This window comes from Cebidichthys violaceus, unplaced genomic scaffold (assembly GCF_023349555.1).
Source record: "Cebidichthys violaceus isolate CVI_PGR_0920_01 unplaced genomic scaffold, fCebVio1.0.p SCAF_32, whole genome shotgun sequence".
Taxonomy (NCBI): Eukaryota; Metazoa; Chordata; class Actinopteri; order Perciformes; family Stichaeidae; genus Cebidichthys; species Cebidichthys violaceus.
Genome location: NW_027176506.1, coordinates 1,026,814 through 1,048,571, shown reverse-complemented (window position 1 = coordinate 1,048,571; position 21,758 = coordinate 1,026,814). Strand labels below are relative to the sequence as shown.

The window sequence follows — 21,758 nt, the reverse complement described above, 5'->3', positions numbered from 1 at the left end:
TATAAAAAATGTAAAAAAACTGACATTTCTCCTACATATGAATGGGCCAAGATTTAGCCCAATTCTCCCAACCCAATTGTCCCAATTTGTCCCAAAAGATAAATTCCATACAATTAGACGTTGGTCCAAGAAATCTTAGTTTCAGAGCAATATATTGAACGGTCATTTGTCTGAGAAAAGTCCCGACTAGGGAGGTTGCGACATGCCTTCTCAGTGACAGCTCGAATAGACGATGCTACTCTCTCTTTATGTGCCCTCAGGTCATTTGTACCTGTGTGGATTAGGATCAGGCGGCAACCTCGCAGTTTTGACGAGTGAAGTCAATGCGGAAGTGTCTTAAACTTGCATTATCTCTACTGGCCAGCAGGTGGTGACTATTCTGGTTGCAAAAAGAAGTCTGATTGTATAGAAGTCTATGAGAAAATGACTCTACTTCTCTCTTGATTTATTACTCTCTCTAGTTTCAAGTCTTCTTCAATACAGCATGATGTTCATTTAGTAAATTATGGTCCATTTAGGGTCAAACAGACCATAAATCATTCTCCCTGATGATTTTGCCAACTTCTTTGACCAGAAGGTAAACGATATCAGATCCTCCTTCTCTCAGCCCCTCTGTCCCTGTCCACCCTCTCCCTCCCTCTCTCAGTGTCCTTGTCCACCCTCTCCCTCTCCACCCTGTCCAGCCCTGCCCCCACAGCTCTCCCTCCCCTCTCCATGGCCCATCTTACCCCATCTGGCTCCCCTCTCCCCTAACGAGGTCCTCCACCTTGTTACATCTAACCGCCCCACCACGTGCTCCCTTGACCCGATCCCTTCTCCTCTTCTTCAGTCTATTGCGACTGAACTCCTTCCTTTCCTCACCCACCTCATCAACACATCTCTTGTTTCAGGATGCTTTCCCACGGCTTTCAAGACTGCCAGAGTCACCCCCCTTCTGAAGAAACCATCGCTCAACCCCTCTGAAGTCAAAAACTTCAGACCGGTTTCTCTTCTACCCTTTCTATCCAAAACACTTGAACGTGCTGTCTTTTATCAACTGTCTTCCTATCTCCACCAGAACAGCCTTTTGGACCCCCACCAGTCCGGGTTCAAAGTGGGTCACTCGACAGAGATGGCCCTCCTTTTGGTGACAGAGTCGCTTCACGCCGCGAGAGCTAACTCTCTCTCCTCTGTCCTGATTATCCTGGACCTGTCTGCGGCGTTTGACACTGTGAACCATCAAATCCTCCTCTCCACCCTCGAGGGGATGGGCGTCTCAGGCTCTGCACTCTCCCTGTTTGCATCCTACCAGACAAGTCGATCCTACCAGGTGACGTGGAGGGGGGCCGTGTCGGAACCACGCATGCTGACTACGGGGGTTCCGCAAGGTTCAGTCCTGGGCCCCCTTCTCGCCTCGCTCTACACAACATCTCTGGTTTCTGTTATTCGCTCGCATGACTTCTCTTACCATTGTTATGCCGATGACACCCAGCTGGTCTTGTCATTTGACACCCAAGTGGAGACGCGCATCGCTGCATGCTTAGCTGACATCTTAAAGTGGATGACGACACACCACCTCAAGCTCAACCTAGACAAAACTGAGCTACTGTTCCTCCCAGGGAAAGGTTGCCCGCACCGGGACCTGTCCATCACCATTGATGATACCGTGGTGACGCCCACTCGGACTGCGAGGAACCTGAGTGTGACCCTGGATGACCAACTGTCATTCTCAGCAAACATTTCATCCTTTACACGCTCCTGCAGATTCCTGCTCTACAACATCAGGAGGATTCGTCCCTTCCTCACTGACGAGACGGTGCAGGTTCTCATCCAGGCTCTTGTCATCTCCCGCCTGGACTACTGCAACTCTCTACTTGCCGGAGCGTCGGCCATCAGACCTCTGGAGCTTGTCCAGAAAGCCGCAGCTTGCCTGGTGTTCAATCGCCCCAAGTTCTCCCACACAACTTCCTTTCTCCGTTCTCTACACTGGCTCCCTGTAAGAGCTCATCCAGTTTAAGACTCTGGTGCTAGCCTACAGGGCAGTGAAAGGAACAGCTCCTTCCTATTTCCAGGCCACGGTCAAGCCCTACACCCCCGCCCAACCACTTCGCTCTGCTGCCTCGGGGCGATTGGTTGCCCCGTCGCTCAGAGGTCCTGGCGGCCGATCGACCCGGTCACGTCTGTTTTCTGTCCTGGCCCCACAGTGGTGGAATGAACTCCCCACTGACGTCAGGACAGCGGAGTCGCTGCCCATCTTTCATCAGGCTGAAAACCCACCTCTTCAGGAAGTGCTACACTGAGCCTTCCAGTTAGCACTTATTGTATTCATACTAGCTTGTTGCACTTATTGTATTCGTATTACTTTTTTTTGCACTTACTGTTTTTGTTTGTTTCTGCACTGTATTTATGCTCTGCTTCATGCTCTTAGATCAGGGGCGGGCAATTATTTTTGCCAAGGGGCCACATGAGAAACAGGGACTGTTGTGGAGGGCCGGACCAACAGACTGAACTGGATCCTGCTCTATATTATTCCACCTCTTTATAAAAAGTAAATTGTATGGTTTTGATAAGCCGTGAGTGGTAAGAGTAAATATTATGATCAGTGGTGGAACGTAGCTAAGTCTATTTTACTGTACTTGTGTACAAATTCAAGGTACTTTACTTGAGTATTTCCATTTTATTCAATTTTGTACTTCCACTCCACTACAAACCTTTCCTAACTACCCACACTGAGCAACACAGTATAACAGAGTTAAAATAAGCTCCACCTGAAACATCTGAAGCAGGAATAATGATCCAAACAAATATACATTTGTAATATCCATATACAATAGTAAAACACTGACAGGGATCATGTTTTGGATAAATTAGTACTTTTATTACAATTGTTTGTCCTCATTTTCTGTTTTGTCAGTTCAGAGAACCAACATCTTCTGAGCATGTTGCTTTTGCAGCTAAGCTGGCAAAGCCTCAGCTGTCCGTGTCCGCTCTACATCACCAACACATCCCAGGTAGACAAAATGACCCGGCCCAGCTCCGGCGTAAGCTCGGCATGCCGGAAGAAACATGGCGGGCGGAGTCCGGTTGCAGACTGAGACTCGGGATGAATTACGCGCCAGAATCGGGCCAAATACACCAGCCTCATTCCAGCGGCCGACGCTGCCATTGTTGGGATTGCAGTGATGCTACTGCTTGCACACATCCACGAACGTACTAACGTACGGAAATTGAGATAAAAAACAGCAGCAGTCGTCTTCAAAATAAAAGCAATGCAGCTGTACTCCGTGCATGATGTACAGTTATTTACGCTTTATGTTTTCCCATTGACGTCTCGCGGGCCAGTCAGCGACAGCGAACGGGCCGGATATGACCCGCGGGCCGTACAATGCCCAGGTCTGTCTTAGATACTTGTTTAAAGGAGATGTACTTATGACTTCTGGTGACTAGTAGTTCTCTTGAATACCAATGTTGAATGCACTTATTGTAAGTCACTTTGAATAAAAGCGTCTGCTAAATGACTGTAATGTAATGTAATGTAAAGCAGAGTATGATGTAGGGCGGGCTTACTGTGACTGACAAGTTGCTGAGATTGCGGAGGAGTGACGTAGAGACACCGTCACTCCACAGACCAAATGGGTAACTTCCGTTCACTAGTTGCAAAAAGCCAATATGGCGACTGCCATAATCCAGGATGGCAACGGCCAAATGGACGACTCGAGACAGCTTCATCTGTCTCTATGCCACAATCGCCCCATAATAATAATGTAATATAGTAATATTAGGCAACTTGACTTTCTCTGTGATATTAGCGACTTGAATCATTAGCAAACGTGGTTAACGCACAGTGCATACAGAGCTGGGGTAATCCCACTTGTAATTGTGCATGGACTTGCGTAGTTGCACATTTCTTGTATGTATCATTACAACGATTGTGTAGCACTCAATTCTTAAATATTTTTCCTCAAGTTAATTGAGGTCATTTTTGTTTTGAACACTGCAAACGCTGAAATAAGCTAGCCCTGAGCTGTACTTTCATTCAGTTGTTAAACCTCACCTGCAGGCAAAGCGGGGAACATTGCTGCATTCTCCATGGTGGTGGTGATGGCAGATGATCAAACAGCAGGCCAGAGAGCTGAAACAACATTGAATAAAATGATGACTGATGTACAGCCAATGTTTGGAATGAGGAATGAAGTGTCTCATGTGTTCATGAGACACTTCATTCAGTCATACTCTCAGAGAGATGGAGAGGAGATGCAGGTGGCAGACAGCACAAAGCACTGGTGATGAGAATATCTCTCTCCCCTTCACAGGCGGATTCACTCTGAATTCATCTTCTTTCTTTCAGTTTATTCTTCTCTTACTAATAACCCTTGATTTCAACTATGTACTTTCAGTCCCTCTACTTCACTCTTGTTTTCTCTATTATAATGAATACATTATTAGCAGACTATCTCATGCATGTCTGTCCGTCCTGGAAGAGCAATCCATCCTCTGTTGTTGTTTTTGAGTTTTTCCTCCAAATAAAGGATCTAAGTATAGATGGTATCGTACGCGCTGCAGATTGTAAAGCTAAAGCCACTTCAAGCAAATTTGCAATGTGTGGGAAGATAGTGGCCGTCAAAAGCAAACATTACAATGTGTTTAGTCACTGACTGGTTTGACACAATTGTATCACATTACTTTTGTACTTGTATAGCGCTTTTCTCGTCTTTTCGAGCACTCAAAGCTCTTTCACACTACTTGTCATCATTCACCCCTTCACACACTGATGGCAGGGGCTAAGTGACACCTGCCATCAGACTAACTCATTCATGTAGGCACAGCAACGGGAGCAATTTTGGGGTTAAGTGTCTTGCTCAAGGACACATCGACATGTGACTAGCGGAGCCAGGGATCGAACCACCGATCCTCTGATTGAAGGATGACCCTGCTCTCCACTGAGCCACAGTCTCACAACACACTCATGACCTGCTTAGAGTTGGTGAATAGTTTGGAATTGAGTTGTTTGTCTCTACTCAAACATTCTGTTTTTTGCTTTGTCTTTCTCTTTACAACTTCTGAAACCTAAGGCACCTCTTTCCTGTTTAATTTTTCACTTTCAGTTCTAGTTATGTCACTTCCTTCTCTTCTCTTTTCTTCCTCAGTAAACCAGTGGCTCCTCAAGTAGAAGATAAAAAGGTATCGAGCTGCAGCACCACGAGAGGAGAGGCAGAAATCATCGAGTCTATTTCAATCTGACAAACCAAGCTGGGCCTGCTGTTTGACTTGAGCTGAATGGGAGCCAAACTCATTGTGCTGTATTAAAGGCAGCCTAACTAAACTGATCTCAGCTAATCTCAGCTGACCGGCCTTCAAACCATCTTCTGTGCAGGCCTACCACCCACCTACAGTGTGAACACAACTCGTAGGCCAGCACAGTGAGGGTACAGACCTGACTTTGAGTCTAAAGTGTGAAATAGACCATAAGTAATCTCATGTCTCTTCTCTACTGTGTTTTCATCTTAACTCACAAAGACTCTCATTCGTTTTCTTTGGCTGGTTTTCAGAGGGATGGATGTTATTTAAAGACTACAGTGTGCTCTGCTCGCCTGCTAATGCAAATGTTGAGTACACAAGGCAATTATGAACATGATCATCGGTTGACTGGAGAAACGATTACATTATTACTGAACCCCCGGCAACGAAGACAGACTCAGCTGTGGTATGAGGAGAGGTCTGCTGGTTCTGAAATCAAGTAGTAAGTAAAGAAGGTAATGAATGTGAAATGTGTGAATTTCAGGTTACAGAGGGAGAGACTGCAATGCTGACATTTTATGGAACTGAACAGATGCATATCACTGGAGACCAGAGGTTTTCATTTTGCATGTTTGTTTTTTTACTTCACTTCAGGTCTCTGCTTTGCACCCCAACATAAAGGGTAGGTCTCCCCTCTGCAAGTCAATGGACTTACTGAAAATCTCCAATCAGAATTGTTTATACTAAAGGCCTAACTCCTCCCCTTGACGTCCAATCGTAGCTTAACAACCATGACTAGTGGCCTATCGAGCTCTACATGTGTCCACATGTTGAAGTAGTGCACATGGAGCTGTGGTAAGAAATACTCTATGACTCAAAGTTTGGAGGGTGGTGTCTGACAAAACCAAGAACACGAGAAAACAATCGATGTAAGAAATGTATTACAGTGTGTGTGTGTGTGTGTGTGTGTGTGTGTGTGTGTGTGTGTGTGTGTAAACTGCAATTGTTAGCATGCCCAGCTAACTAGCTTAACTTTCCACCTAAACAAGTAACCAAGTGTCATTTCCAAAGTCAAGGGGCATGTCAATAACTAATTTGATTATTTCATGTGGTTATAGATTATCCTCTCTTTGTGTGCAGTGTATGAACAGAAAGTTTGACGGGCATAGCAACAGTAACTAAGGGCGATGGGGCTTAGAGTTCGTCAATGAGTCAGATATAACCGGAGTAAAGCGAGGTGAAACTGACGTTGAAGTAAGCCAGCAGCAGCAAAGTGCTATGGTGCAGTTTAAAGGTTGAACTTCAAATCAAGTTGATGAGTTAAACTTCTAATGCTGAAAGGAAATCACATCATTCTATTTACAAACACCTTCAGATTGTGCTGAAATCAATCATGCACTCAAAAGATAGAACATAAATATTCACTGAAATATTAATATTATATATTAATCTTGTACACAAACATTGAATGTGTGAATATGTTATTCAGTGTTTCTCACCATAACACTCAGGAACATTCACAAAAGGGTCGCTCAGTTCTTGCAGCTGCACAAATAAAACTAAAAGAAACTCATTTTCAAAGCATTATTTGATGCAAAATTGTCTACTTTCTATTGAAATGAGCCTCATTACAAAAACAATCCGATTCACAAAGATCAGCAGTGATAGCCAGAAGCAGCTACAGAGAAGATGTTACACCACTAACTGGGATATTAGATCCTGAAGAGGTTTTCTCTGTCACGTTTAAATTCCCTGCCTGAAGTTTTGAGGATTGCCTCTGCACCTCGTCGGTTAGGACCTGTTGCTAGCAGTCTGAAATCTATCTTTCCCTCTGTGCCACAGTCCTGCCTGCTGTGTTCTGTTCATATTGACACAGATAATTACAATCAGAGGCCAAAAGAATTTCGCTCCACTACAAAACTTTGCACTGTAATGACATTACCACGACATCTTTTGTGAAGTGGAACTTGAGACCGGCGGACGGTGGTGGCAATCCATTCTTTCTGGATTCGCCCGCCTGTATACTTGAGCTTCAACACATGTTGAGTGACTTTACTACCTCTTAAAACATTTGCAAAGTTGGGAAATTTGCACTTAGTAGAGTGTAGATCTCCACCAGGTGTGTCTGCAACGACACAGGCAATGAATAGCAGTATGAAGCGGTCAATGAAAGGTGTTGTGATCAAAGTATGAGTCAGATTAGCCGTGGACAGCACAGAGTTGCACAGTCACTCACTCGCTCACTGACTCGCACACTCACGCACTTACACGAGTGATTGATAAAAAACACTCCTCTGTAGTGCCAGCAGTTGTCAGAAACTCCACAAGGTACCTTCTACCAACAGATGTCAGTTCTTTGCAGTAAAGGTCTTCACGAGGTACGAACCAGGTGATCAGAAGTGATGGAGAGTCCCATTGGATCCGTTCAGGTAGTGGACACATCGACACGGTCACAGTTCCCTGAATATAATCTGAATTTTGCCTAGTAATCCCAGTCAGGTCTCAGTTACATGACACTAAGTGGAACCATGAAGGCCCCAGTCCACAGTGAGCATGTCGACGTTTGAATTGACGCTTCAAAGCTTTAAAATGGACGACCTACAGTCTGCATGCCATGGATGGGAATCGTGAATCAACACCAACACATTAGCTTGTTTTGCTGTTGTTATTAGTTTGCTGTGATGTTGTTTCTCATGCAGGGAATAAAGCTGGGCCTTTCTGTTTCATAACTGTAAAAAATAAGTAATGAGTGCTATGAGAACATGTTGAATAAGCACATCCCAAGATGTACTCGCTCCTCATTCAAACCTCATTCTGATGGCTGTCTTGCATTTTAAGTACAAGTTGGTTGGGCAAAATTAAAACATGTTTACACATCATCACTAATGTGTTGTGTAATGTTGGTTTAAATGTTTAATCATGATGAACTAAATTACATATTCATGACCATCTATTCACATCTATTCAAAACAACACTTTTGACTGTCAAATGCACTGCAGGGGGTTGTTCTCATCCACCAGGTCTGGTGACGTAGTACAAAGAGCAACAAAGTGTCCGTAGGGAGGAGGTCGGGGTAGATGGGTGGGTCTAAAAACAGCTGACTCTCACCGGGGACACCACAATGTCACATTACTTAAGGGTTAAATACACAGCGTGTCCCTTAAAAAAACAACGTATAGACTAATACAAAGGAGTCATCACTCATGACCCACTTGAAATGTGTCGCTGTATCTGTAGAGACCCTGCTGTCTGCATGTATTTTCTTTTTTCTTATTATTTTGCTGTGTTCAGGACGTCATTAAAGAGACTATGGGCCACACGTGGAAATGCAACCCCCAGCCAGTAACAGCACGCACTGTGTGCAGCCAATCGGGATCGTCAAATACCGCTTCCCACAGGGGAAGGTATGTGTACGTTTATTTGTGCTTCGCACCGATCAGAAAATATCATTTTATTTCTCTGATTCACTGCTATGTTGTCGCTAACTCCACCCCCTTTCTACTTCATGGCTCGCCTCTGCAGACTGTTGAGAGAGAAGTATTGGCAAAGACTGTATATAAGAAGTGGACGTAGTCGTTGTGAGGTCATTAGATTGTGGACTGATGTTTTGAAGTCTTGTGTTGAGCATTTTGACCGTCGCCATCTTGGATTATGGCCGCCCCCATGTTGGCTTTTCCAACCAGTGAACAGAAGTGACCATATTTGGACTGTGGAGGAGTGACGTAGAGACGCCGTATGCAGCTCTGGTAGAGACCTGCCAATCACTGTGTAGCCCCGCCCCCTAAATCATCCCCTGCTTTATGGTCTGTTTGACTCTAAATAGACCATAATGTACTAAATGAACATCATGCTGTATTGAAGAAGACTGTAAACTAGAGATTGAGACCATAAACTCATGTTTACAATGTTTACTGAGGGAATAAATCAAGAGAGAAGTAGAGTCATTTTAGACTAGACTTCTATACAACCAGAGGAGTCGCCCCCTGCTGGACTCTAGAGAGAATGCAGGTGACACTTCCACATTGGCTTCACTCTTCAGAACTGGAGGTTGCTGAGTATTAGTGAAGAGTAGCCGTTACCTTTTTCATTGACCCTTTGCTAAGTCCCGCCCCTCGAACGCAGACTGGACCATCAAAGTATAAGATATTTCAGGGAAGTTAGTGACAGTGTGTTCCATAGTGACTCAACGGAGAGATGAATCTAGATTGCAGTGTCCCCGATGGGACCTTATTTCAGAAACACTACAGTCGTCAATTGCCTGAAGTTTTATGAATTGTAGCATGAAGTACACATATTTGTCAAGAGAAAATTTTGCAAGTCATAACAGTTGCAGTTTGTCGGAGGTTTGTGGTCGTATCATTTCACTCAGTTAAGTAGCCTGCATCAGTCGTCCCCAGCACTACCTAGGTAACAGAGCTAACATTATCTAACATGATGTGTTCTATCCAGCGACTCCTCCGCCTTTATCAGACAGGAACCAAAAGAACGAGCAAGTCCCATTGCTCGGTAAGTACCTCCCAGAACCGAACACAAAGGCAACATGGCTACAGCGAGAGCAATACAACCTTTCGGTGTCTCGTCTTTCTAATAACGTTTGTCTTATTCTAACAGTTTTACGACAAACTGCAACTTTCACCTGATGTTTTTGGCTAATACTTCATGAGAAGGGTTAGTGTGTAGGATGTGGCGCTATCTAGCTGTGGGTTGCAACCAAATGAAACTTGGCATTTGTATTAAGAAGACGTTAGCAGCATTCTAACAGCACCATGAATTGCATTTATATCACCACAACAACATCAAATCGTGTTTTACAGCTTTGTTGCGGTGATGACATCATAAAATATGAGAAGAGAAATTCAAGTTAAATTCAAAAACCTCAATAGAAACTTTGAATGTAAAGAAGAAAGGAAAGACATTCGGTACAGCCCTAGTGATAGGCCTTTTATTATGGATGATTCATTCTAATGTTTGAGACTGTTATCTCTTTGGTTGTATTATGTAATATTATATATTATATCAAATTGTCTCTTGTTGAATCTTATTGTCTCCTTTATAATATGATGATATGAATAAAGTCAAATAAATCAAATTATAGACTGTGTCTGTTATGTCAAAAAGTAAAAATAGAGTGTGCCAACATGTGTTGCAGAGTCCTTAACCTCAAATCATTCCAGCACAGATGTGTTAAGTCCCAGATGTTATCACCGACAGACACAGATCACATCCAGGTCGCTCCAATCACACAAAGACCATAAGAAGTCCACAAATCAGTCTCTTATCTTTCTGAAAATGTCTCGTACCAGAGGACTCATTTAAGCTAATCAAGAAATAATACTGTGATGTTTCATCATTAATTACCTATTAAATACAGGTGTGTACAGGTGAGAAAAGCCGGTCTGATGTTCACCTTTTTTTGGACCCTAGCCATGGTGTTAATCTTCATGCAGCATCCTCAGAAGGGTGTTCAGGGATTCATGGCAGTGGAGTCAATGTGATTTCCTTGTAACATCATTTCTTCAGGGCATCAGGCCCGGTCCTGGGTTGTGTGTGGTTCTTTTTTGCACACAGTGAGCCTCGGCCTAAAAACAGTGATTTAGAAACAATCCCCTCCCGGACAGTCTCCTCCCCCCTCTCTAACTCTGAACTCATCAGACTCCTCTTTGCAGTTATTGGGTTATAAAGCTTAGAAAGGCGCATGGCTAGGGAAGGCTGCTAAAACAGATGCCCTCGAGGTAATGCTCCCTCTATTGCAGTGGCACCTTTTTGGCATCAAATGGCGAAATAATATGTAATTTTCAGTCGGACTAACCTTGGGCTGTTTTAGTAGCCGCTGTATTTTCAACACCCTTTCAGAAGCACCTCGTTGGATACTGCTGAATAACTGAAAATTGCCATTTGTTCTTATAGTGGTGGATTGTCCTCAGTCCTAACTAGATCGATGCATTAGTGCACTAAAAGACACTTTTAAGCAATTGGGTGTTCCTCTCTCTGCAGAGAAAACCCAAGGCCCTCTGGAAGTGATTGCATTTTTAGGCATCACATTAGTCAGCGACTTCATGCACTGCCTAATGAAAAGTTGGTCCGTATTCATGAAGCCATCAAACAGATACATGACTAATTCAGACTCGTTCAATCCTTCGCATGATCGTAGCGTTTCTGATATCACATGGCAACATGTACTTCATCAATGCCATGTCAAGCACACAAACATGAATCTTCTGCTCACAACAAACAGAGCTCTCCGTCTGAGAATAATTATTGGTAATGCATAAGTAATAATGTGGGCTTACTATTCCTTAGTTCATGTGCTATTTGGGATTTTTGGGGTAAAATAAATATAGATACAATAAAAAATAAAAATAAGAATTTCAATACTCTTTAGGACAACGATTACCGTGGCAAGCTTCGTAGCATTCGGGTCATTTTATACACACATGATGCTCCTGATGCAATCAAGTGTGATTGCCCAAGCCCTGACTAGTGAGCATCAGGCGCTCGAGAGCAGAGCAACTTGAAAAATGGGCAGGCAATAGAGACTTCAGGCTATTATCAGGTGACAGGGACCTGAAAGTGCTATTGCTTTTGTACAGGTTATTTTGATTATAGTTTTTTCTGCACAATGGCATTTTTGAGGGGCACGCTTCACAAAAATGTACACGCTTAACAACTGGTGAAAGTTGCTCGGTTCTGCGGTGATTGGGCTCAGGATGGCTCCTATCGCCCCTCAAATTCCACAAGAAAAGAAACTGTTAAAAAGGATCTAAGACATCTGAGACTATGTCGGGGGTCCTGGGGTATGTCCCCCGAATGAAGTTAAGAGATCTACAGAGACCTTTGTGCTCTTGTAAACAACTGTTGTTTTAGCAATGGTGGAATGTAACTCAGAACATTTACTACTCAGGGAACTGTACAATTATGAGGTACTTGTAACCCACTTTACTTGAGTATTTCCATTTTATGTAACTTGATACTTCTAGTCCACTGCATTTTAGAGGGAAATATTGTATTTTTTCTTCACTACATTTATTTGACATTTCATTAGTTACTAGTTAGGCTACTTTATAGATTTAGATTCTTAATACAAAACTATAAACTGTGATGTATCATTAAGTTGTATATGTGACCACAAGGCCCGGATTTGGTTTAAAACGTTTAGAGTACACTGACTCTTTAATACTGCTCAAACCAGCTAAAAGCCCACAGATCCTCTGTTGGTACATGTGGCGGTAAATGATGGACTGAGACAAAAGGATTCCCCCAAGAGGACAACATTTATTACAAACAATATTTTAAACAGGGTATTAAAAACACAGGAACTCCATTAAATCTAATAGATTGAAGACAGTAAAAGGTATAAATATACTTTGTGACACAAACAACAGTAAAAGAGGGGAGTGCTACAGGATACATGGTCGTAGCCGCAGACAGAGAGGGGAAAGTAATACTGGGACAGAGTACTCACCACGCCCTACACACACACACACACACACACACACACACACACACACACACACACGTACCAACGTACATTTATAACAAATACCACACATATTACACTGTACTCAGCGCTGCATATGTGTCTGACAAAATACCAAAAAAAACAAAAAAGAAATGATTCATTTAAGTGTTTTTGTTTGCAATATGTATAATAAGAATCATTTAGTTATCCTACTGAGAATTTAACAAAAACATAAAAACATGACGTGGAGAGGTTTGCAGTTTTCTAGCTGTATATTTAAATATCATCTATTATGAAAATAAAGTCGGCTGAATATCTATGATCACAATCATTACAACAGTATTTTAACTACTGTGTAAAGAATACTGCTGTTAAAAAGAACCTGATTTGTTCGCGATTAATCGCAGAAAATCATGTGATTAATCGTGATTAAAAATGTTCATCATTGCCCAGCACTAATATATATATATATATATATATATATATATATATATATATATATATGATATAAATATTAAGAATATAAATTAATTCAAATTAGCTCCACCTTTACCAGCTGCAACATAAAAGTGATGCATCAATAATTTGAATCCTAGCTTGAACATATTATTTGAAACGGGCCATTCTGCATAATGAGTATACTTTTACTTGCGCTACTTTAAGTATATTTTGATGCCAATACTTTAGCACTTTTACTTAAGTAACATTTTGAATACAGGGCTTTTACACTGTGCTCTAGTAAACAATGTATTCATAAACATATAAATATAAATGAGACAAGACAGGATTCATGTGTTTAAAGACAGATCTGGTGGGTTGCTAACAACCTCGCAGATCGCACACTGGGGACAATCCGCCCCAGTTCACAGTCGGTATGTCAGTAATGTCGGGAACAGGGGCGCTGCCAGTCTCTGCAGGGAGAGAGGGCGCAGCAAACACTGAGTTCACTTCCCCAAGAAAACGGCACATTCCGGGCAAGGGGTGCTGTAAAGCTGACACGGCAGGAGTCACTAGCAACTGTCTGTCACTTGCTGAATGGAGCCTTTTCGCTACAAGTTGTAAAATGTGTTATCTAATATGGTTCTTGAGCTTGGGTGTGGCAAGGGGGCTCCATAGTGCACACTACAAAATGTCAACAAAGCAGCCCTAGATGTACAAGATCACTAGATAAGAGTTGTAGCCTAAGGACATCTCGATGTAAATGTTGAGTTATAGTAACTGCGCCACCTATTGGCATCAGGAAGTACAAACATTGTTTGACTTACATGAAATAGATGGTCTACACTTCATATACAGCAACACAATGCATGTTTAATGTGTGTTCTCTGGCGTCACAGGGTGTGCTACACAATTTGTAATACATAAGTTCAAGAGCCACGTAGGAAATAAAGTATAATCGAGTGTGCGCTGTCCGATGGTCTTGGAAATGCCTCACCCAACGTCCAGCCGGTGCCCCCCTTCATGTGGGAACGCGCAAAGGCCCATTCAGTTGTTCTTGCATCAATAGCAAGCTCCTTTTTTTTGTTTGTTTAAGTTTTTGATTTGTGAATGAATATCATTAATGAAACATTATTTTAAAGTTTTCTGAATCTGCTCTTTTGATTTACAGAAAATGATTGTTCAGGGCAAATGTTTTCAGAAGAATTAAATGTTTAGACAAAGGCTGTGCTATGTTTCAATGAAAAAATAATCAATTACAGTTTTTGTCTATGCAGTTGTAAATATTTTGTCTATTGTAATGGTAAAAATATGCATAAATAACTGTGTGTCCTTGCTCTGAACCAGAAACTTACATATCAGCTATTAAAGGAAAAGGCTACTGAAAAAGTAGCAGAAACAACTATCTGGAATAACAGCCTGTGCTCGTGATATTTTTTGTTACCTTGTGTACCGAAGCTGAGGGAACTCAGCAGAATACAACGAAATACTCCCTAGGGGGTGTGACTCCCTTAAAGAGACAACAACTGTATAAAGGATGTTGAATATTGTTTTTCGTTGAAGGCTTTTTCAACAGACTGCTGTGATACGTGCTCTGTTGTACAATCTTCCGCTTGCAAGCAAATAAACGACAAGGCAACTTTGATTCTCATCAAGACTCTGTTTATTTCAATTGATTGAACTACAAATTCTTCTCCCAATTTACATAGAAACTTTCCAGAACAAATTGGTGTCAGAAGTGGGATCGTTTGAAGTTCCATTGGGACTCCAAAGGACGTCCGGGAAGTGACTACTTCAGGATCCACCAAAAGAGATTCTGCCCCATACCTCGTCAGACAAAGGGAAAGGGGACCGGCGGCCAAAGGGGAACTGATTGACTTCACAACGATCCAGACAAAGAAATAATTTCTTCATATCGGGTAAGAAGTTGAAATTCCAATCATTCATTTTATACGGGATGACGAAAGTCTTACCGAATTAGATACAAATTCACGTAATATTGAAGAACAAACAGAGACGGGAAACAAAGTTTGTTTATTCGTTTGGTCATTTGTGATGATATTGTGTCACATTATTACTAAAGATCTTACTGGGTTCATCATTTTGTGTCATTATACTCCATAATTGAAGTGTTTACGGTGGAAGACAGAATTGAGTTTACAAAATAACGGTTGAACTTTAAATACAAAACATTTAAAGATCGTAATCCAGATATCTTGACCACGTTTATAAGTCTGTAATAAGACCACTTGTAAATAAGACCACTTTTAATATAAGTGTGAATTGAAGTGTGAATTCAGATAAGGTTTTTGCGAAGTTTTACCAGGTAAAGAAACTAAGACTTATAGTGACGACTCTATTTTAGCAGATAAAAGTACTTACCACGCCTGAAAGATGGGCGGTAAACAGAGTAAACCTGTCCCAGAGGGACCGATAGTGGACATGATGACCCAAAAATACGGTGACAGATGCATAGAATTTTTAAATTATTGGTCATCCGAATTTGGTTTTCCAACAGGTGGTTCTTTAAGTTCCACTAAACTTAAAATGTTGAGAGGGACGGTGCATGTGGAGGGGAGACGACTTCCACCCCTGTAATGGAAGTGATACACACTCACACATGCATAACACACACACACACACACACACACACACACACACACACACACACACACACACACACACACACACACACACACACACACACACACACACACGCACACACACACACACACCGCCGCCTGCAATGAAGAAAAGCTTTCTGCACTAACCGCACGAACATTCACACCCACACAAGAGCAACAGACAGCACTCACTGACATCATCAGTCATTTAGAACAGCAACAGAATGACAAACACACTTATGCAAAATTCTCTGACAACTCATTTAAAGAAATACCTACCACAGAGGTTGTAGTAAATGGTCAAAAATTATCATTTCTTGTTGATTCTGGGGCTACTCATTCGGTAATACAACAAAAGTATTTTCCAAATCAGAGTATGAGTGGTAGATATGTGTATTCTCAAGGGGCATTGGGTTTAACAGTAACTGAGAAATGTACTGTTCCCATGACTAGTGTGCACACTGACCTTACCGACCCTGGCCCAGACATTAAAGTGAAACATTCATTTTCGTTATCATCTGTCTGTCCAATAAATCTAATGGGGAGAGACCTCATGTGCTCTTTTGGCATCTGTTTGATCTCCACTCCCACAGGACTTAAAGTGGTAAGACAACGAACTATTACTCAGCTGACTGCCAACATGACTGATCCACTGTTTGTGTATCAATGGAAAATTTCTTTTGATCAAGCAAAACAAATGACAGACTTGGCTGACACTCGTGTGTCACCTCAAGCACAGCGCATGCGCACTGACCGCCTGCATGGCACAGCACATGTGTCAACAGGACCTGATGACAAATATGAAAAGGATTTTTATTACAATTTCAATGACCACATTGTATGTGCCACACTCTTTTGGTCTTCGTATAAATGCGCTATTTCTGTTTTGTTGTCTTATATCCAGGATCACCTGTTCCAGGTGCCGCACTCCTACCCACACATCTCGCTGTCCAAATCTGTGACGGATCAGTGGAGAGACTTGGACCCTTTCGTTAAATCCTGTGAAGCATTGACTGACAGCAGACAACACGTGACCCTCTGGTTATCCATTCAACATCAACCAGGTTCTATAAACAATCATTTAATCTGACAACAGCCACTCTCAGATCTGTTTATGTCTTTGATGACTCTGATACATCAAATGATACACACACTGACACGTTTGTAACTGATGTCTCCTCTATTTCTCCGGCCCTTAGTGCTGTTCCTTCATCGCTCTGGGCATCGCATAAATATGACGTGGGACTCATCAACAACTGTCAACCTGTGGTCATCACCCCTCGCTCAGATTTCCGTCCACATAAACATCAATATCCTCTGCGCCAAGAGGCCATTGACGGTATTACACCAGTTTTTGAGTCTGCTTAATGCAGGAGTGATTGTTCCATGTCCTGACTCACCGGTAAGAACACCTATTTTTCCTGTTAAAAAGATTTGTGATGCAGGCAAACCAACAGAGTGGAGATTCGTTCAGGACTTGAAAGCAGTAAATGCAGCAGTCCACGCGAGAGCTCCTAATGATCCTAATCCTTACACCATTCTAGCACAGGTTCCTCCTAAAGCAAAACGGTTTTCTGTTATTGACCTCTCCAATGCTTTTTTCAGTGTCCCAGTGGACAAAGACAGTCAGTTCTGGTTCGCCTTCAACTTCAATGGTAAGCCTTACACTTTCACTCGTCTTTGCCAAGGCTACACTGAATCTCCAACCATCTACAATGAAGCACTCAGGGAAAGCTTAGAGGGCCTCACCCTGTCTCCAGGGTCCGCTCTTCTGCAGTATGTAGACGATTGTCTCATTGCAGCACCAACACAACAACAATGTCAAAAAGATACATTAAAACTATTAAAACATCTGGCAGCAGAAGGCCATAAAGCCAGCCTGTCCAAACTGCAGTTTGTATCTCAAAATGTACATTTTCTTGGTCATGACATTTCCAGTGAGGGGAAAACCCGATCTCCTAAACGCATTGCATCAATAGTGACGCTTCCAAAACCAACAACTAAGAAACAAATGTCTTTCTTAGGGATGTGTTCGTATTGTCGTTCGTTCATTCCTAACTACTCTCAAATGGAGCAACCTCTGTCTGAGTTAATTCATGGCAAAAACCTAACTGCGCATGACAAAATCATTTGGACAGAACCAGCCTCTCAGGCCTTCATGAAAATGAAATGCGCGTTACAAACGCCGCCTACACTGGGGTTACCAGACCCACACAAACCGTTCACTCAAACAGTCGATGAACGCTCAGGTTGTATCACATCTGTGTTATTACAATCTCATGGTGATAAATTGCGTCCGGTAGCATATTTCTCCGCAAAACTCGATGCTGTCGCTGCAGGCCTGCCACAGTGTCTCCGTGCAGCGGCTGAAAAAGCACGAGCCGCCTCTCGTGATATTGTGGGTTATGCGCCGTTGACCCTTTTAGTCCCTCATTCTGTGTCTTTGATCCTTCTCGAACAGAAGTCATCACATCTTTCTGCAGCGCGATATTTGCGTTATCACACGTGTCTCTTGGACATGCCAAACGTAACTGTTAAACGCTGTACTAATCTTAACCCAGCATCATTACTTCCTATTCCTGGTGATGGTGAGGAGCATAACTGTTTGGCTGAGCTCCAAGCTCAGTGCACTCCTCAACCTGACCTTCTGGACACTCCTCTGACCAACTGTGACCTGGTAATGTATGTTGATGGATCTGCCTCTCGCGATCCACAGACTGGTAATAATCCTGTTGGTTTTGCTGTTGTTTCTGACTCAGCTGTGCTCTGTTTCGGGTCCTCTTCCATGTCACCTCTCAGCCCAGGCAGCTGAGCTCATCGCACTCACTGAAGCATGTAAACTCGCTAAGGGTAAAACAGTCACCATTCACACTGACTCTCGCTATGCATTCGGTGTAGTTCATGACTTTGGTGCTCTGTGGAAACACAGACAATTTTTGAAATCAGATGGCAAACCAGTTCTACATCACACACTCATTGCAGAACTGTTGGAATCTATTTTGCTACCAACTGAGATTGCAGTATGTAAATGTGCTGCACACACATCTAACACTGATGACGTTTCAAAAGGAAATGCTCGTGCAGATGCTGCTGCAAAAGCTGCTGCACAGCTTCCTCTTCACATTTCTGATGATGACAAAACCCACTCATTAGTTACAGTCCCTTCTTCTCTTTCAGCCATGCAGTCACTCTCCACACCGGATGAGAGGCGCCTTTGGGCCTCGGCTGGCTGCAAGTTCACTGATGGACTGTGGTCTGGACCTGATGGCAAACCTTGTTTGCCTAAACATTTCTTTTCTCATTATGCAAAATGAACACATGGTTTTGAGCATGTGTCAAAAGGGGGAATGTTAAGTGCACTTAGTGAGACTTGGTTTACAAAGGGGTTCACAGCATATGCACAAAAGTTTTGTCAATCCTGTGTAACTTGTGCAACTCACAACACAGGCAGACCTACAGGGGTAACCAGACAAGCTGCACACCCACCACCAACACGTCCGTTTGAACACGTTATGATGGATTTTGTTGAATTATCTCCATCTGAGGGTAAGAAACACTGTCTCCTGATGGTAGACATGTGGTCTAAGTGGGTTGAAGTTTTTCCATCTAGCAAACAAACAGCTACAACAGTAGCAAAAGCTCTGATTGCTGAAATCATTCCCCTATGGGATATTCCACCTAAGATATCAAGTGACAATGGTTCTCACTTTGTAAATCAGGCCATAACAGAATTAAGTGCATACGTGGGTATTGACTTAAAAACACACTGTGCTTACCATCCAGCCAGTGGAGGCGCTGTAGAAAGAGAAAATGGAACACTCAAGACCAAGTTAGCGAAATGTTACGCTGACACAGGTCTCCCTTGGACAAAAGCCCTGCCTCTAGTATTTGATGTACATGCGAATGAGAAAACGAACACGCAGCAATCTGAGTCCTTTTGAGATTTTGTTTGGTGCTCCACCTCATGTAGGCACCGAAGCACCGAGAGCTCCTCTTCCGTCCACCACACTATGCGAACATGAAATGTTAACATATTGTGCACAAGTCTCCTCTGCTTTATCTAACATAAGAAAACAGGTGTCTGCAGCCCTTCCACAACCAGCAACAGGACCGCTGCACAAGCTGCAGCCTGGTGATTTCCTGGTGATCAAGGACTTCAGGAGGAAAAGCTGGAAAGCCAAGCGCTGGCAGGGACCGTTCCAGATCCTACTCGTCACTCACACAGCAGACAAAGTAGCTGAACGTGCCACTTGGATGCACACAACTCACTGCAAAAGGGTTCCACCTCCTGCTGAGACGACTACAACTCCTCCTGCTCCTGCACATGCCAGTGCGATGAAATAGGAGCCCTCTACCAGTGACACACTGCTCCGTGTCACCATCGAGGGATCTACGTGACGTGCGGTCACCAACGCGGGTGAAGCAAGTGACCTTCGAGGGAGCTATCCATTCGGCACCACACCCAAAAATACACATATAGTTGCATACACACATTTAGAATCTAAAGAGTGGTAAAACAGTGTCTCTGACAGTTTTGTGGAAACCTTACGGTGTCAACATAAGCAAAACTGATCACACAAACCAGTTGCTCGGGTGAATTCCATACAAACTGGTTGGCTGTTAGCACTCTCTCTCATCATGGAACGACATCGACCATGGAATCCGTTCCGCCGCTATGGTGGCGCTAGTGTAACATTATGTGTAATGTTTTTGGTTTCATTCTTTGTTGTTCTGCCTTATATTTTGATGCATGTACTGTACATCACATTCGTAACCCTCCTTACAACTCGACCGACACAGACCGACCCGACAATATAACAACCGCCTCACCTGCCACACCAACAACACCACTGTACTTTCATCCCCAACAACGATGCAGACGGTCACGTGATCTCTCAAGCGATATACAATATCTCCCAGCTCCAGGAAGCCATGATTAAAGACGGCACACCCCCACCTGATTTTTTTACAAACTTATGGCAAACATGGAGGAGCTCCCTCATTCAAGCTGGTGTTTTCATATTGGTATTTATCATCTTTGTAACATGAGTGGTCCCTATGCTCAGGAATATGGTCACTAACTTAATGTCCAGACAAATGGTCCAGTACTCACTGATTTCGCGCGAGGCCAATGACAGAGACCATCAGCCTGACCTTTTCCCTATCCCTGACTACCAAAGCGACACAGACTCTGACTCCGAGATTGACGAGGAGAAAACGAAGGTGTAACATGTGACTTCTTTGTTTTATAGTATTCAATATTTTAATCACCGACACATATTTAGCTTGCTACATCACAGAGATCTTTTATATCACAAAAACAGCTTTTTCTTGAGACATCTCACATGAAGATGTATTTTAAACCAGATTTTGGAGTAATACTTCTGATGTTATTGAAATGTCCTTGTAACATATTTTTGCAATATAGTGTGATTAATGAATAATCTAAAGAGTGGAATGTAATGGTAAAAATATGCATAAATAACTGTGTGTCCTTGCTCTGAACCAGAAACTTACATATCAGCTATTAAAGGAAAAGGCTACTGAAAAAGTAGCAGAAACAACTATCTGGAATAACAGCCTGTGCTCGTGATATTTTTTGTTACCTTGTGTACCGAAGCTGAGGGAACTCAGCAGAATACAACGAAATACTCCCTAGGGGGTGTGACTCCCTTAAAGAGACAACAACTGTATAAAGGATGTTGAATATTGTTTTTCGTTGAAGGCTTTTTCAACAGACTGCTGTGATACGTGCTCTGTTGTACAATCTTCCGCTTGCAAGCAAATAAACGACAAGGCAACTTTGATTCTCATCAAGACTGTTTATTTCAATTGATTGAACTACAAATTCTTCTCCCAATTTACATAGAAACTTTCCAGAACACTATGCAGTTGTACATACTTTGTCTATGCAGTTGTAAATATTTTGTCTATGCAGTTGTAAATACTTCGTCCGTGCAGTTGTAAATACTTCGTCCGTGCAGTTGTAAATACTTCGTCCGTGCAGTTGTAAATACTT

General features: G+C 42.7%; 1 protein-coding gene across 2 annotated transcripts in view; it reads left to right on the top strand.

The window, feature by feature from the left end:
- The window catches only part of LOC137882456 (carbonic anhydrase-related protein 10-like), a 111,007-nt gene extending 89,461 nt beyond the window's left edge, over positions 1-21,546 (top strand). The window contains exons 9-10 of one of the 2 annotated variants that reach the window (XR_011103955.1): positions 14,825-16,803; positions 16,939-21,546. Coding sequence is in view for 1 of the 2 variants with exons in the window: in XM_068724764.1 (XP_068580865.1) it covers positions 5,127-5,149 (23 nt within the window). In the remaining variant the exon portion in view is untranslated. Of the gene's footprint in view, positions 1-5,126; positions 8,097-14,824; positions 16,804-16,938 lie in introns of those variants that run through there. The other variant, XM_068724764.1, reaches the window with a different exon arrangement.
- The last annotated feature ends 212 nt before the right edge of the window (positions 21,547-21,758 follow it).